The sequence below is a fragment of the Spermophilus citellus genome (assembly GCF_964194105.1).
Source record: "Spermophilus citellus genome assembly, chromosome: 19".
Classification (NCBI taxonomy): domain Eukaryota; kingdom Metazoa; phylum Chordata; class Mammalia; order Rodentia; family Sciuridae; genus Spermophilus; species Spermophilus citellus.
This window is the reverse complement of record NC_138201.1, coordinates 18,441,426-18,457,536: the sequence shown is the minus strand read 5'-3', so window position 1 is coordinate 18,457,536 and position 16,111 is coordinate 18,441,426. Positions and strand designations below refer to the sequence as shown.

At 58.7% G+C, this 16,111-nt stretch overlaps 1 protein-coding gene across 8 annotated transcripts in view; it reads right to left on the bottom strand.

The window, feature by feature from the left end:
- GRIP2 (glutamate receptor interacting protein 2) overlaps positions 1-16,111 on the bottom strand; it is a 39,884-nt gene that overhangs the window by 6,730 nt on the left and 17,043 nt on the right. For all 8 annotated transcript variants that reach the window (XM_081276036.1, XM_081276038.1, XM_081276043.1 and 5 more), the window contains 15 exons: positions 15,530-15,605; positions 13,824-13,969; positions 12,265-12,412; positions 12,007-12,176; positions 10,783-10,908; positions 9,436-9,585; positions 8,125-8,311; positions 7,443-7,588; positions 6,779-6,859; positions 5,161-5,227; positions 4,922-5,067; positions 4,551-4,695; positions 3,695-3,834; positions 1,878-2,060; positions 706-853 (listed from right to left, as the gene is read on the bottom strand). In XM_081276036.1, coding sequence (XP_081132162.1) covers positions 706-853; positions 1,878-2,060; positions 3,695-3,834; positions 4,551-4,695; positions 4,922-5,067; positions 5,161-5,227; positions 6,779-6,859; positions 7,443-7,588; positions 8,125-8,311; positions 9,436-9,585; positions 10,783-10,908; positions 12,007-12,176; positions 12,265-12,412; positions 13,824-13,969; positions 15,530-15,605 — 2,059 coding nt within the window. The remainder of the gene's footprint in view (positions 1-705; positions 854-1,877; positions 2,061-3,694; positions 3,835-4,550; positions 4,696-4,921; positions 5,068-5,160; positions 5,228-6,778; positions 6,860-7,442; positions 7,589-8,124; positions 8,312-9,435; positions 9,586-10,782; positions 10,909-12,006; positions 12,177-12,264; positions 12,413-13,823; positions 13,970-15,529; positions 15,606-16,111) is intronic.

The window sequence follows — 16,111 nt, the reverse complement described above, 5'->3', positions numbered from 1 at the left end:
AGAGAGGAGATCCATGGTATAGACCCAGAGGACAGGCCCCGGCCCCGCCCAGACACACACACCGTGACACAGCAGGGGGACACAGAGAGATGGAGACGATGGGACTTTATTTTATTCATTTAGTTTTTTGCTGGGAGAGGCTCAAAGGCCACTTGGGACTTCCTTGTCCCGTCCTGTGAGTGCCAAGTCGTTGACATTGGAGGCACACTGTGGATTCCAAAGGGCGCTCTCTCTCTCTCTCTCTCTCTCTCTCTCTCTCTCTCTCGGGGTCCCAGGGGAAGGAAGGAGGGTTTCCTTCTGCCTGAGAAAGTCGGGGGAGCCTCCCTCTGGAGGCCGGGGTTATTTGAGCTGGGTTTTGAGGGATACGTAGGAGTTTTCCAGGAGAGAAGCCGGAAAGGCTTTCTGGGCAGAAGGTGGGTGCGGGTTCAAGTTCTGAGCCTCCTGTTGATCTTTTGAGATGCCTCTACGCCCCCAGCCCCCCTTTTTTATTATTTGAGACAGGGTCTCACTGAGTGGCTTAGGGCCTCACTCAGTGGCTGAGGCTGGCCTCCACCTTGCGATCCTCCTGCCTCAGCCTCCCATCTGGGCCTCCGCCCTGGTGCCCTCTCCCCACCTCCTGGCACAGCCCAGGGACCGGCCACCCTGGCCCATCCCAGCCAAGAGTCCGAGGCTGCCTCCTCCTCCTCTGGTGTCCCCACCACACACCTCGTTGGTGGCTCCCAGTCCTCCTCTTCAGGGAAGCTGAAGCTTGTCCTCCGGGGCTCGATGGGTGGTGGGCTGCCCCTGAGCCGGCTGGACCTCCACTCCTGGGGGGTCACGCCACCCCGGACCATCGCCTGTGGGGTGTAGGAACCTGGCGGGCGGAGACAGGGGACATGCACATTCTGGATGACCTTGTCCGCCTGGCTGACCTCTTTCCAGCCTCACTAGGTGACCTCCTCTCGGGGGCCTGTGGGACTCTCTGGAGCCCCTGAGGGTCCCTGTGTCCCCGGGGTCCTCCCCAGACCTCCTGGTCGGTCACCCAGCTCCACAGGCCTGGCCTGCAAAGCTGGCCTTCTGGACCCTGTCCCCACCAGCTCCTTGGGGACAGCCTCTGAGAGACGTCCCCAGGAACTGAGCAGAGAGGCTCGGCCCGGAGGATGGAGAGGGAGGCTGAGGCCCACAGAGAGCAGGTTCCCGCCTGTGGTGGGAGCCAGGACTGGGGCTCCCCAGGCCCCCGGAGGCCTTGTTCACTCGCTGCGTGACCTGGGGGTTCCAGGGTGACACACAAGGCCAGCATTAGATGTCACCCATCACCGGTGGGTCTCAGCATACGCGACCCGGGAGGGGGCTCCAGAGGCATCGGCTCAGCTCAAGTGTTGTAGGATGGGGTGGGAGGGTGCTTTCTGATTTTGCATGTTCAACTGGATGCAGTGAACACTAATTGGGCACCTACTGTGTACCAGAGGTCGGGATAGGAATGAGGCAAACTTGGTCCCCTTTTTTTTTCCCCTGGTACCAGGGATTGAACCCGGGGTGTTTAACCACTGAGCCCCGTCCCCAGCCCTTTTGGGTTTTGATTTGAGACAGTCTCACTAAGTGGCTGAGGCCGGCCTCCAACTTGCGATCCTCCTGCCTCAGCCTCCTGAGCCCCTGGGATGACAGGTGACCCCTGGGAGCCAGCCCGGCTTGGTTCTTCGTCTCACGGAGGAGAAATCTAAATAGCTGGCTGGGGTGCCAGGAATGGTAGGGACCCTGGAAGTGGTTAATGGGGTCACATTGCGTCTTACTTCTATGAAGTGTCGTCTAGAGGGTCATGCTAGACAGGAGAGGCAGGAAGGAGCTCCAGAGAGACTGAGCCCCACCAGGGCAGGTCCAAGGACCCCCCAGGGTGTTACCTGGACCCCCAAAGCCACCACCCTCCGTGGCCGAGCTGTCCCAGGACTCGACAGCACTGTCCACACTGGGCACGGCGGGCGAGAACCGGGCTGGGAGTCGGCCTTCTTTGATGGCGTCCGGTGGGTCCTCATCCACGTCACTGGCCTCGCTGAGGCTGCCCGGCTTGTGGGGCAGGAGGGGACCTGGGAGGAGGAGGAGGAGGAGGAGGAGGAGGTGCCGTCTGTGACCTCAGAGTCGCAGCTGATCACAGGCCTTGGCTTCTGACACTTCTGAATGCTCCGGGCCATCCCAGGTCCCCGCTGACACCCGGGTCCACAGGTGGGGAACTGAGGCCCGGGTCACAGGCTGAGCAACACTGCAGCCATGTTAGAGGACAGACCCCCAAAACATGCACTGTCTGTCACCATGCACAAAACCCAACTCAAAGTGGATCAAGGACTTAGGAATTAGACCAGAGATTCTGCGTCTAGTAGAAAAAAAGGTAGGTCCTAATCTCCATCATGTGGGATCAGGCCCCAACTTCCTTAATAAGACCCTATAGCGCAAGAATTAAAACCAAGAATCAATAAATGGGATGGAATCCAACTTAAAAAGTTTTTTCTCAGCCAAAGAAACAATCTGTGAGGTGAACAGAGAGCCTACATCCTGGGAGCAAATCTTTACCCCTGACACATCAGATAGAGCACTAATCTCGAGGGTAAATAAAGAACCCAAAAATCTTAACACCAAAAAAAAAATAATGATCCAATCAATAAATAGGCCAAGGATCTGAACAGACACTTCTCAGAAGAGGACATAGAATCAATCAACAAATATAAGAAAAAATGTTCACCATCTCTAGCAATCAGAAAAATGCAAATCAAAACCACTCTAAGATACCATCTCGTCCAGTCAGAAGGGCAGATATTATGAAGACACACAACAATAAGTGTTGGCGAGGATGTGGGGAAAAGGCACACTCATACACTGCTGGTGGGATTGGAAATTGGTGCAGCAAATATGGAAAGCAGTGTGGAGATTCCTTGGAAAGCTGGGAATGGAACCACCATCTGACCCAGCTATTCCTCTCCTCAGACTATACCCAAAGGACTTAAAATCAGCACAGTACAGGGACACAGCCACATCAATGTTTACAGCACCACAATTCACAATAGCTAAACTGTGGAAGCAACCTAGATGCCCTTCAGTGGATGGATGGATAAAAAAAATGTGGAATATATACACAGTGGAATATTACTCGGCACTAAAAACGAACAAAATCATGGCATTTGCAGGTAAATGGATGGCATTGGAGAGGACAATGCTAAGTGAAGTTAGCCAATCCCCCAAAAAACAAATGCCGAATGTTTTCTCTGATATAACGAGGCTGACTCATAGTGGGGTAGGGAGGGGGAGCATGGGAGGAATAGACGAACTCTAGATAGGGCAGAGGGGTGGGAGGGGAAGGGAGAGGGCAGGGGGTTAGCCAGGATGGTGGAATGTGATGGACATCATCATCCAAAGTACACGTATGAAAACACGAATTGGTGTCAACCTACTTTATATACAACCAGAGATATGAAAAATTGTGCTGAATATTTGTAATAATAATTGTGATGCATTCATATGTAAAAAATAATAATAAATAAATAAAAATAAGTAGAAGAAGACCTCAAACCCAGGCTCCCTCTTCTCTCCAGCTATCCCAGCCACCCTCCTGCCTCCCCGGGGATGTGGCAAGGACTCCTGAGACATGCGTTAAGCTGAGCACAGGGGGACAGGTGGCTTGCCCCTCCTAAGGGGCTGGGTGGTGCCCGGGACGCTGAGCTGGGCTCACGTTCAAGCTGCTTCTTGATCTTCAGTGTGACAGTCTCGCCAGCCACCTGCAGGAGGTGGATGGCCTCGCTCAGGGGCCGGCCCTTGAGGCTGACGCTGTTGATGGCCAGGATGCGGTCCCCCACGTGGATGGCACCAGTCCTGGTGGGGGGGGTGGAGACGGGAGGCAGAGGACTGGGGTCAGGGATCCGGAACCCCAGACGCAGATGTCACCCTTTGTGGGAGCTTGTGAGTGGGGGTAGGCATTGCCCAGCATGCTGCCCAGACTCCCTGGGCAGCGGATCAGGAAGAGGCAGCGAGGCCAGCAGGACAGGTGGCCTCTGTGTCACTGGAGAGTGGCCGATGTGAATCAGAATCAGCTAGATTCTAAAATAGCCACCCGATTCCGAAGACGTAGTATGAGGAAAAGAAAATATTGATTGCAGACTGAAATAAAGATATGGTCTTGCTAAGTTGCTGAGGCCGGCCTCCAACTTGCGATCCTCCTGCCTCAGCCTCCAGAGCGGCTGGGATTCCAGGCATGAGCCACTGTGCACAACTCTTTCGACTAGAAAGTTAGTGGCTAAATTTGCATTTTGGTTTGTCCTTCAGTTGGCCAGCGCGGGGCTGCATCAGCCTGGTGAGGGCAGAGGGGTCGTCTGTGGGTCCCCAACACCCAGGCCTGTGCTGGTGGCGCTCCGTGGTTCATAAGGACCTTTGGAGTCTCTGCAGCGCGCCGGGAGTCCAGCAGGGGGCGCTGCGGGCGCGGTGCCTTCCCTCCCGGAGCCACCAGGTCACTGCAGTACCAGGGCGCCCCTCTGCCTGTCCCTTCCCTGGGACATCTGAGGCCACCCGGGTCCCCCCAGAGCCCCGCTCACCTCTCCGCCAGCCCGCGCTTGGTGAGGCCCGAGATGACAATGGGGTCAAAAGGCTCCTCTGTGCCCGAGATGGTGATGCCCAGGGGACCCCCGTAGCGCTTCAGCTCCACCGTGTAGCTGACGGCGCCCGTGGTCTCCTGCTCGTCTGCAAAGGGGGACGCCGTGAGGGCCAGGGTCCCCTGGGGCAGGGACAGGGCTGGCCCCCTGCAGCGGTGACACTCACGCCACGCCATGCAACCGCTCCGGTGGGGACCCTGAGGTCACCGTCTGCACGCATGCACTCAGCTGTCTCCACCTCCCTCCTTCCTTGGCCAGATGGGACCTCGCTGGCCCATGGGGTGGCGCTCGAGAGGTGACACTCGGGTCCCTACCCGAATTGTCTTCGTCTTTCCGGATCTTCAGCTTCACCAGGTCCTCGCACTGTCGCAGGATCTGCACGGCGTCCTCCATGGGACAGTTGTCCAGACGGATGTTGTCGATGGCCAGCAGCTTGTCACCCGGCTCGAGGGTGCCCGTCCTGCGGGAGCCGGGGTGGGGGATGGGAAGCGCCCGGTGCAGGCAGACGTGGGGCCCGGGCGTCCCCTCCCCGTGTCCCCAGGGGTGTCCCTACCTGTGTGCGGCGCTGCCCTTCTTGATGTCCGAGATGATCAGCGGCTCCCCTCGCTTCCTGCTGGCCGCTGGGGGGAAAGTGGCCATGAATCTGACCTCGAGGACCTCAGGGTGGGGCAAGGCCATGCAGCCCAGGGCTGCTGGGGACATGGAGGCGCCCTGTTCTACGGCTTCCTGGCTGTGACTGTGAACAAACCCTCCGCCACCCTGAGCCTCGTTTCCATTCTGCAAGATCAGTGGGAGGCCCGGGCCTCGCGGGGAAGTGGTGAGACTGAGTCACACAACAGGAGGCTCAGTGTGGGTCTTTCTGGAGGGCCCCTCACAGCCCCACGAGGAGCCTTGTCAGGCCAGGGGGGCTCCCACCTTCCCTCCTCTCCTGCCCAAGCTGGGTGCTTCCCCTTACACCACGGTGCGTCCCGGGTGTGGCAATGCTGGTGAGAAGACAGCTGCTCCTCGGGGTGGCTTGTTTGAAAGGCCTTGGCTTACTCTGAGGGTGTGGCTTGTCCTGAGGGGTGTGGCTTGCTCTGAGGGGCGTGGCTGGCGCTCAGGGGCGTGGCTTGCTTGAAAGGGTATGGCTTGCTCTGGGTGTGGCCTGCTCTGAGGGTGTGGGTTGCTCTGGGGGCGTGGCTTGCCCTGGGGGCGTGGTTTGCTCCAAGGGTGTGGCTTGCTCTGGGGTGTGGCTTGCTCTGAGGGGAATGGCTCGCTCTGGGGCGTGGTTTGTTCTGAGGGCGTGGCTTGTCCTGAAGGGTGTGGCTTACTCTGAGGGTGTGGTTTGTTCTGAAGAGTGTGGCTTGCTCTAGGGCCATGGCTTACTCTCCGGGTGTGGCTTGCTCTCAGGGGCATGGCTTGCTCTGATGCTGCCGCTAGTTCTGAACAGTGTGCCTTGCTCTGAGGGGTGTGGTTTGCTCTGAGGGGCACTGCTTGCTGTGAGGGTGTGGCTTTCTCTGGGGCGTGGCTTGCTCTGGGGGTGTGGCTTGCTCTGGGGTGTGGCTTGCTCTGGGGGTGTGGCTTGTTCTGAAGCGGGTGTCTTGCTCTGAGGGGCGTGGTTTGCTCTCGGGGTGTGGGTTGCTCTGAGGATGTGGCTTGCTCTGGGGCGTGGCTTTGCTGAGGGCGTGGCTTGCTCTGGGGTGTGGCTTGCTCTGGGGCGTGGCTTTGCTGAGGGCGTGGTTTGCTCTGGGGCGTGGCTTTGATGAGGGTGTGGCTTGCTCTGGGGGTGTGGCTTGCTCTGGGGTGTGGCTTGCTCTGGGGGTGTGGCTTGTTCTGAAGCGGGTGTCTTGCTCTGAGGGGCGTGGTTTGCTCTCGGGGTGTGGGTTGCTCTGAGGATGTGGGTTGCTTTCAGGATGTGGCTTGCTCTGGGGGTGTGGCTTGCTCTGGGGGTGTGGCTTGCTCTGGGGCGTGGCTTTCCTGAGGGCGTGGCTTGCTCTGGGGTGTGGCTTGCTCTGGGGCGTGGCTTTGCTGAGGGCGTGGTTTGCTCTAGGGCGTGGCTTTGATGAGGGCGTGTCTTGCTCTGGGGTGTGTCTTGCTCTGGGGCGTGGCTTGCTCTGGGGCGTGGCTTGCTCTGGGGGCGTGGCTTGGTCTCCGGGGTGGCCTGAGGACCGGCTTCCAGCAGGGGGACTCACAGCTAATGGTGATGCCCAGCTCCACGCCACGCCGCTTGGGCAGCTTCACATGGAAGGTGCCGCTGCTAGGGATGACCGACTCTGCATACAAACAGATGTGGGCTGATGTGAGGCCCACGGCGGGAGCCTCGGGGATCCCCACTTTGGCCTGGCGGGGAGGGACCCCTGAGAGAGACCCTTCCAACACCGCTCTGCTTCTTCCGCCTGATGGAGGAGGAAACCGAGGGCCAGAGAAGTACCACATTTGCTCCCAAGGACAGACCCGCGATGGTCAGAGCAGAGTCAGGACCGGAACGCAGGCCGCGGACTGTCAGTCAGCGTGGGAGGTCCCCAAGGCCACATTCAATCCAGTTTGGATCCAGCAAGGATTTACTGAGCACCTACTGTGTGCCAGGTCCTGGCTGGGTCTAGTTACATGATTCATGTGGGTTCTACCTGCCACTTTACACATGGGGAAAGTGTCCCATGTAGAGTCGCACGGGGTGGAGAGCCCACCACCAGAATCTGGATCCTTTGGCCGAGCCACGCAGAGAAGCAGCTCAGGGTATCCCCTATCCAGCCCCAGGCTACCTCCTACTCCCACCGGATGCTGTCCCCCAGAGGGACAGGGTGTTGGGAAAATTGCATCAGATGCGAGCAAGATCAACAGAGGCCACCCACTCACCGGCCACGTCGAACTCCACCTCCAGCACCACCTTGTGGGTGAGTGCCGCGTCTCTCAGGAGCTGGTTGGCTTCCTCCATGGTCCCGTCTTCCGTGGCGATGCCATTGATGGACAGGACACGGTCCCCCACCTGCAGCAGCCCACACCTGAACCCCGGGTGGCCCAGCAGAGAGAAGAATCTGCATGACATGTCCACTGGGGACCAGGGGCCAACCTGGACCCCACCTCCGGGCCTGGGTGTGCCAGCTATGTATCATCAGACAGTATGTCCTAGGACCCCGGCTAAGGGCCTGACCGTCCTGGGCCCCGGTTTGTCTGTCTGTCCATGGGGGGAGATGCTGGAGTCCTCACAAGATCCTCAGACAGGGGACTCCGCAGGGCACACAGGCTGGGTGATCCTGGGCAAGTGAATCAACTTCTCTGAGCCTCGACTGTCAACATGGGGCTGGTTGATTCCATGGTTGAGATACACTAAGGAAGCCGGGGCTTGGTGTTTTGACTCAGTTTCCCCACTGTCCCCTTTGTCAGTTTTATAGACTAAAACCAATATCCTGCCAGCATCACTACACTTGGTCTTTCAGGCAATACCGAGATGGTCAATGTGAAAACAGCTATCAATCGACGGGAGGGTAGCATATACAGGGTGGATACACTGGACAAAGGGGAAGGGCAGCAGGCTCACCTCTCAGCCGGGCTGTCGGGCTCAATGAAGCGCACCAAGGGTGGAGAGGACAGGGTCTCAGTGGCGAAGAAGCCACCCTGGAGCTGCAGGCCGAAGCCATTGAGGGGGTCTCCGCAGAGTATGACCTCTGTGGTCTCTGTGTGTACAATCTGCCCACCTGGCCCCACCGTGCTGGAAGCCAGGGATACTGGGGACAGGTGATCATGGCACTCAGGTGGCCTGCCCCAGAGAGGCCTTACCAGAGCCTACCCACACCAGAGCCTGAGGGCCACGTAAGCGAGAATCCTGACTCGACCTGGGGTCCACTCTGAGCCTTAGTTTCCTCATCTGTGCCATGGGATCATGACTCCTACCTGCTTGGGGCAAGGACTAAAGAAGACAGTATGTGGGGACCTGATTTTGTAACACAGAGATTCTGGGGCTCTGCATAATTATGTTACCCTAGTTCCTTCTTAACCACATGGGATGCGTTCCAAGTCCTGAACCCTGTGTATACTATGCTTTTTCCTAGACATATATACCTATGACAAAGTTTAATTTATAAATTAGGTGCAGTAAGAGACTAACAATAACTATTAATAAAATAGAATAAAACCAATATCCTGCCAGCATCCTAGGCTCGGTCTTTGAGGCCATTCTGAAGTAAAATAAGTGTCACTGCAATATCAAGATGGTCAATGTGATAATAGCTATTAATTGACGGGAGGGTAGCATATCCAGGGTGGATACACCAGTGGTAATGGTTTCATTGAGATAAAGTCACCTGTCAGAGTAGTTGCCCATTTAAAGTGTCCAATTCAACGGTTTTAGTGTGTTCACCATGATCAATAGATTGATTGACCCCAAGGAAAATTTGTTATTGCTCCCAATCCTCCCATCTCACCCAGCCCTCAGCCACCACCGATCTTTTTGTCTCTGTAAAATTTTCCGTTTTCTGGATGTTTCATGGAAACAGAATCATATAGTACATGATCTTTAGCGACTGGCTTCTTGGCAGAATATTTTCAGAGGACATCGGTGTCATAACATGGATCAGAATCTTGGATTAAACCCAGGGGCACTTCACCACTGAGCCACATCCGCAGCCCTTTTTATTATTTATTTAGGGTCTCACTAAGTTGCTTAGGGCCTCCTTAAGTTGCTGAGGCTGGCCTCCAACTTACGATCCTCCTGCCTCAGCCTCCCGTGCCGCTGGGATGACAGGCGTGAGCCATTAAGCCTGGCCTGCCCCGCCTCCCCAGGTGTCCTGCTCCACCCTCTGGAAAACCTCACTCCCAGCATACAGGTGGCCCAAAGGGACCAAAGGCTTACACGAACTCCTGTGCTCCCTCCTCCGCTGCCTCCTCCGCCCCATGGTGGTCCTGGGGCTCATGGGCTGGGATCCTCGGGGCAGGGTGCTGGGGTTGGTGCAGGAAAAGGCATGGTTCATGGTCGGTGAGGAAAAGGGTGTGGAGGACGAGGCTGGGGAGATAAGAGCACAGCCCTGTGAACCCCGGGCAGGGCCCTTCAGCCTGCTGTGCAGTAGGACCCAGGAAGTCACCCATCGCCCAGAGAGAGACCTGGGGAGGCGGTCCTTCTGACACCTCAGATATTCGCTGTGTGACTTCAGGCAAGTATCTTTCCCTCTCTGGGCCTCAATGACTTTACAGTTTCCATAGACCCAGTGGAACCTGGCTGTGAGGGTGTGGCTTGCTCTGGGGGTGTGGCTTGCTCTGGGGGTGTGGCTTGCTCTGAGGGTGTGGCTTGCTCTGGGGGTGTGGCTTGCTCTGAGGGCGTGGTTTGTTCTGAGGTGTGGCTTGCTCTGAGGGTGTAGCTTGCTCTGGGGGCGTGGTTTGTCCAGAGGTGTGGCTTGCTCTGAGGGTGTGGCTTGCTCTGGGGGCGTGGTTTGTTCTGAGGTGTGGCTTGCTCTGAGGGTGTAGCTTGCTCTGGGGGCGTGGTTTGTTCTGAGGTGTGGCTTGCTCTGAGGGTGTGGCTTGCTCTGGGGGTGTGGCTTGCTCTGGGGTGTGGCTTGCTCTGAGGGCGTGGTTTGTTCTGAGGTGTGGCTTGCTCTGAGGGTGTAGCTTGCTCTGGGGGCGTGGTTTGTTCTGAGGTGTGGCTTGCTCTGAGGGTGTGGCTTGCTCTGGGGGTGTGGCTTGCTCTGAGGGTGTAGCTTGCCCTGGGGGCGTGGTTTGTTCTGAGGTGTGGCTTGCTCTGAGGGTGTGGCTTGCTCTGGGGGCGTGGTTTGTTCTGAGGTGTGGCTTGCTCTGAGGGTGTGGCTTGCTCTGGGGGCGTGGCTTTCTCTGGGCGTGGCTTGCTATGAGGGTGTGGCTTGCTCTGGGGGTGTGGCTTGCTCTGAGGGTGTAGCTTGCTCTGGGGGCGTGGTTTGTTCTGAGGTGTGGCTTGCTCTGAGGGTGTGGCTTGCTCTGGGGGCGTGGTTTGTTTTGAGGTGTGGCTTGCTCTGAGGGTGTGGCTTGCTCTGAGGGTGTGGCTTGCTCTGGGGGTGTGGCTTGCTCGGGGGCGTGGTTTGCTCTGGAGGCGTGGCCCATCTTGCTCCTGACACTCTGCGTGACAGTGGCCAGGCCTCCCAATCTGGGTCTTACTCTCCTCCATTAGTACACGGCCCCCCTCCCTAGGAAAAAGCCACAGGGGACCAGCCGGCTGGCCACTTGGGTGCGTTACATCGGCTGCGGTCCTGGCCGCCAGCTGTGGCCCAGGTGGGCGTCCTGCAGTGGCCAGGCCTCGGGCTGTGGCAGGAGGTGATACAGGGGTCCCAGCGGTGGGGTTGCTCGCTCCTCTGCAGCTTGACTGGAGTGGACAGGTAAGCGGGAGAGATGGACAGACAGACAGGTGTTAGGAACAGGGAGACCCAGCTCACCTGCACCCGCGGAGCCTGCTTTCCCCTGTGCACGGGGAGAGGAAGAAGCAGGGGACCCCGGGCCGGGGCATCTACGGGACCTGATGTGCCCCAGGAAGTGCCAGGGCCTGGCTCAGCTCCCGGGCACCGGCCTCCCTTCCCCAGCCTCACCCCCAGGCGACTCCATCCAAGCCTCTGCTGCCCCAGGGGTCCCCCTGGCCCCTCTGTGAGATCTTGCTCCCCCATCTCAGCCTCCAAACTGGGGCCAGATCTCTCCTCCCGAACCGCCCCAGGCCCCTGCCTGGCCCTCCCTCGCACTGGGCCACCATGTCCTTGGATAGACTGGGGAGGACTGGGCTGATTTTGCCCATTGATTCCTTGTCCCACCCGACCCTGGGGCTTGGCCAGTCCTGGAGCTAATGGAGCAGGGGAAATTTCAGCTCTGTGAGGGGCATGGTGGCCCACGCCCGGATTCCCAGCGGCTCAGGAGGCTGAGGCAGGAGGATCTCAAGTTGGAGGCCAGCCTCAGCCACTTAGCGAGGCCCTGAGCACCTTCGGGAGACCCTGTCTCTAAATAAAAAATAAAAAGGGCTGGGGAGGGGGCTCTGTGGTGAAGCACCCCTGGGTTCAATCCCCAGTACCAAAAAAAAAAAAAAAGTCTCAGCCCTGTCACTGCCCAGCTGTGGAATCTGGACGAGTCACTTAACCTCTCTGTGCCTTGTGATCATCTGTAAAATGGGATCAAGACAGGGCCACCTCCTCAGGTCACAGAGAGGACTGGAATGAAGTATGATGAGCTTTCCAGCAAGGATGGGCACTTAGTAGAGGCTCAGTTAACAAGAGCCCGGGGACGGTTAGCGGCTGGTGGCCTGTGAGACGCTGTACATATGTCTCTGAGCCTCAGCTGCCTCGGTTTCCCGTGTGAAATGGGACAATAGTTAACAGTGGCCTCACACTGTCCCTCCAGGCTGGAGTCCTGGGCTTCCTGGTCCTCTGCACCCTCCCTGCAGCCCTGGGCTGGGGCCAGGACCACAGCCGAGGGGACCTACCTGCTTCCGAGGGCTTCAGGGGCCGCTGGCTCGGGGGCACAGGCAAGATCTCCAGTCGCACCTTCTCCGACACACTGGCCAGGAGCTTGGTGGCCTCCTGCAGCGAACAGTGCTCCGTGCTGGTTCCGTCGATGGCCAGGATGTGGTCTCCGGCATGTAGGGCCCCGCTCCTGGCCAGACAGGGGACAGAGAAGGTGCGTCCAGCCGGTCAGAGCTGCGGGCCACCTGTCCCCTGCGCCCACGCCCCCACAGCCTCACCTGTCCACCACGCTGGCTGGCTTGATGCGGTCGATGGTGAGGACGGGCTTGTTCCGGTGGGAGCCGGGGGTCAGCGAGATCCCCAGGGCGGACCCCGGAGTCTTGGCTATTTCCACCACCAATGGCCCCGGGGTACTGGCCACCGTGTCTGGCACAAGGGGGAAGAAATCTTAAAACAGGTTTGAAACGCAAATATCGAGCACCCTCCTTCCCAGTCCCTCTGCGCTCTCTCTGCTGGACACCTGCTGCCCCAAAGGGAAGAACATGCCCACTCGACGGACCAGAAAACCAAGTCCTGCCCATCTTCCCAGCAGCTTGGGAGGCTGAGGCAGGAGGATCGCCAGTCGGAGGCCAGCCTCAGCAACTAAGGGAGGCCCTAAGCAACTTAGCGGAATCTTGTCTCCAAATAAAAATAAAAAGGGCTGGGGGTGGGGGACCGCGGTGAAGCATTCGTGGAGAATAATAATTTGTCTGCATTTATTGAGTGCCTGCTGTATGCCAGCAATGAACTGTAACGTTGGCTACGATCTGTCCTCGTCTTAGAAATCAAACGGAACCTCCGTGAACACACCCCGTGGCTTCAAGTCCAAACCTCCGTGTCACCCTGAACCACTGTCACACTTGCGGTGCATCCAGATGCCGGCCCACCAGACCAGCCTGACCCTCGTGGTCTTTCTGGTATCCCACCTCCATAACCAGCCTGGTCCAGTCTCCATGAGTGACAGTCGCCTCCTCCAGCTGATTGGTTTCCACTCTGATCCCGCCTCCTCTGTTCTTACCCCCTTCCCATTCACTCCCATCTGCTCCAGCCAGACTGGCTGCATCCGGGTCAAGCCTGCTAGGCTCGGCTCGTGCCCCAGGGCCTTTGCACCAGCTGCTTCCTTCCCTCACTACCCTAGTTAGCACCCTGGGACTTTCCCCTCCCACACCCCTGCCTTTTCTCCTTCTGTCACACTGTGCTAATAGCTGCCTGGCACATGCCATATCATGTGTGTGTTTGGTACTGGAAATGGACCCCAGAGGTGTCTCCCCACTGAGCCACATCCCCGTCCTTTTTTTTTTTAATATTTTTAAAAATTTATTTTATATGGTGCTAAGGATCGAACCCAGAGCCTCATACGTGTGAGGCCAAGCGCTCTGCCACTGAGCCACAAGCCCAGCCACGCCCCATTCCTTTTTGGAAATTTTATTTTGAGACAATTTGTTGCTAAATTGCCTGAGGCTAGCCTCAAACCTGCAATCCTCCCGCCTCAGCCTCCCAAGGAGCCGGGATGACAGGCATGCACCATGGCATCTGGTGACACACACTGTTTCTTATCTCTTCTGTTTTCTGACCTTGTCTCCTCACCAGAACGTCAGCTCTGTGAGAACAGAGACCTGTTGGGTCCCGGGTACATCAAGCAACCCCGGCCAGACAGGATTTGACGCCTAGAGGGGCTCAGAGAGGCTAAGTGACTGGCTGGAGGTCACACAGCCTGGGCAATGGAAAGGAGCTATGGCCACTGCCTGCATCCCCCACCTCGGACTTTTTCCTGTCCCAACCCTGGTCCCCGATGTACCTGGGGTGGCCACATCGTACTCCACCTGGAAGAGAGCTTCCTGGCTGCACTGTCGCAAAGTGGCCAGGGCGGTGGCATGGCTGGCCCCGTGCAGGGGGATCCCGTCAACACTGAGCAACCTGTCGCCCACCTTTAAGGAGCCTTCCCTGCAGGGAAGGGCACAGTCAGCCGGGTGGCCCGGCTGGAGCGCAGGGCACCGCACAGAAGGCAGGACTGGGAAGGGAGGGGGCGTGGAGTGAAGGCAGGGGAGGGGCGGGGCCTCAAGAAAGAAGGGATGCCCGGATGTACCCAGGGTGGCCCTGGCCTCCGCCACCCACTTGGTAAGGAGGAATCCACAGGCAGCCTGGACTCCATCCTAGAACCTCTAAGCTGGGGCCCACTCCTGCACCGGGGCCCAGAGAGGGTGTTTGGCCTGCCAGGGTCACACAGCATCAGAGGTGGGATGGCCTTGGGCTTCCCATTGCCTATCACAAAGGTCCCCTTTTCCATTGGTTCCGGCAGTGGATCTGGCCTGGCGACAAGAACTTGGCAGGGGCCTCAGGAGAGGGGGATCTAGCAGCGTCCACTGACCTCCCCCCCAAACCCCCCACCTCTTGTTTGGGTCAAATCCCAGGCCTGGATGTCTCAGGGGCCCCAACGGGTGGCCAAAGCTATTCTGGGAAGTTCTCTGAATAGCAGTTCACACGGCCCTGTCCCAAGGACAGATTTAGATTGGTGACAAGGCCATTCCAGGGCTTCTCTTAAAATGGCCAGGAATCTCCTGGGGGGGGGGGGGCGCCCGGGGCTTGGAGAGGGGCGGGGCTGGGGCTTGGAGAGGGGCGGGGCTGGGCTTGGAGAGGGGAGGGGCTGGGCTTGGAGAGGGGCGGAGCTGGGCTTGGAGAGGGGCGGGGCTGGGCTTGGAGAGGGGCGGGGCTGGGCTTGGAGAGGGGCGGGGCTGGGCTTGGAGAGGGGCGGGGCTGGACTTGGATAGGGGAGGGGCTGGGCTTGGAGAGGGGCGGAGCTGGGCTTGGAGAGGGGCGGGGCTGGGCTTGGAGAGGGGCGGGGCTGGGCTTGGAGAGGGGCGGGGCTGGACTTGGATAGGGGAGGGGCTGGGCTTGGAGAGGGGCGGAGCTGGGCTTGGAGAGGGGTGGGGCTGGGCTTGGAGAGGGGCGGGGCTGGGCTTGGAGAGGGGCAGAGCTGGGGCTTGGAGAGGGGCGGGGCGAGGCTTGAAGAGGGGTGGGGCGGGGCTTGGAGAGGGGCGGGGCTGGGCTTGGAGAGAGGCGGGGCTGGGCTTGGATAGGGGAGGGGCTGGGCTTGGAGAGGGGCGGAGCTGGGGCTTGGAGAGGGGCGGGGCTGAGGCTTGAAGAGGGGTGGGGCGGGGCTTGGAGAGGGTGGGGCGGGGCTTGGAGAGGGGAGGGGCGGGGCTTTTCTGCGCAGGGACCCAGGCATTGCCTTGAGGCTGAGTGACAGCCAGAATCAGCCAATCACAGAGCCCCGGGGGACCTGAGAGGGCAGGAGGCGGGGGAAGAGGGGCTTGGGGGACAGCTCTGGAGTGACTTGTCCTGCTGTGCTCATGATGCTGAGGGGCTCTGGGCACCGGTGGCCTCTGCCGGCCTCAATCATTGCTCCGCAGAATGGGCACCATGGCCTCCACTCTGCCCTCTCCCCAGGGAGGCAGGGGAGGTCGGTGCAGAGTGAGGCTGTGGCTTACTCCCTTTGAGCCTCACCTGTCAGCTGGGCCACCAGGACGCACGTAGGTCAGGACGAGCGGGCGGGACTTGTGCACGTCTTCGTGGGCACCTCCTGAACGCAATTCAACAAGACGCGGGAGTCACCTGCCCACCCCTTCCCTGATGCCCAGAGGCCCCCACCAAGCCCCTAGAACAGCCTTCCTCAGTTCAACCTGCCTGAGGACCTTGTCCTTGCTAGTCACGACACTTCTTGTGAGACACCCACTATACATCTCTCCCCCCCACCCACCCACCCTGCATGGATGGGACGAGGGACAGGGAACACGACCAATCTCCCTCTGTTAAATGACTTGCTTCCTTTCCTGTGAGTTCATCTTATTTCCTTTTTTGCCCTGGTTGCTAGGCAGCTCCAAACTTTGTTCTCAGTCTCTCAGTAGCTTTCACCATAATTTTCTCTTTTTTTGGGGGGGTACCAGGGATGAAACCCAGGTGCACTTAACCATGGAGCCCCCTCCCCAGCCCTTTTTATTTTCATTTTGAGCCAGGGTCTCGTTGAGTTGCTTAGGGCCTCACTAAGTTGCTGAGGCTGGCTTTGAACTTTCGATCCTCCTGCCTCAG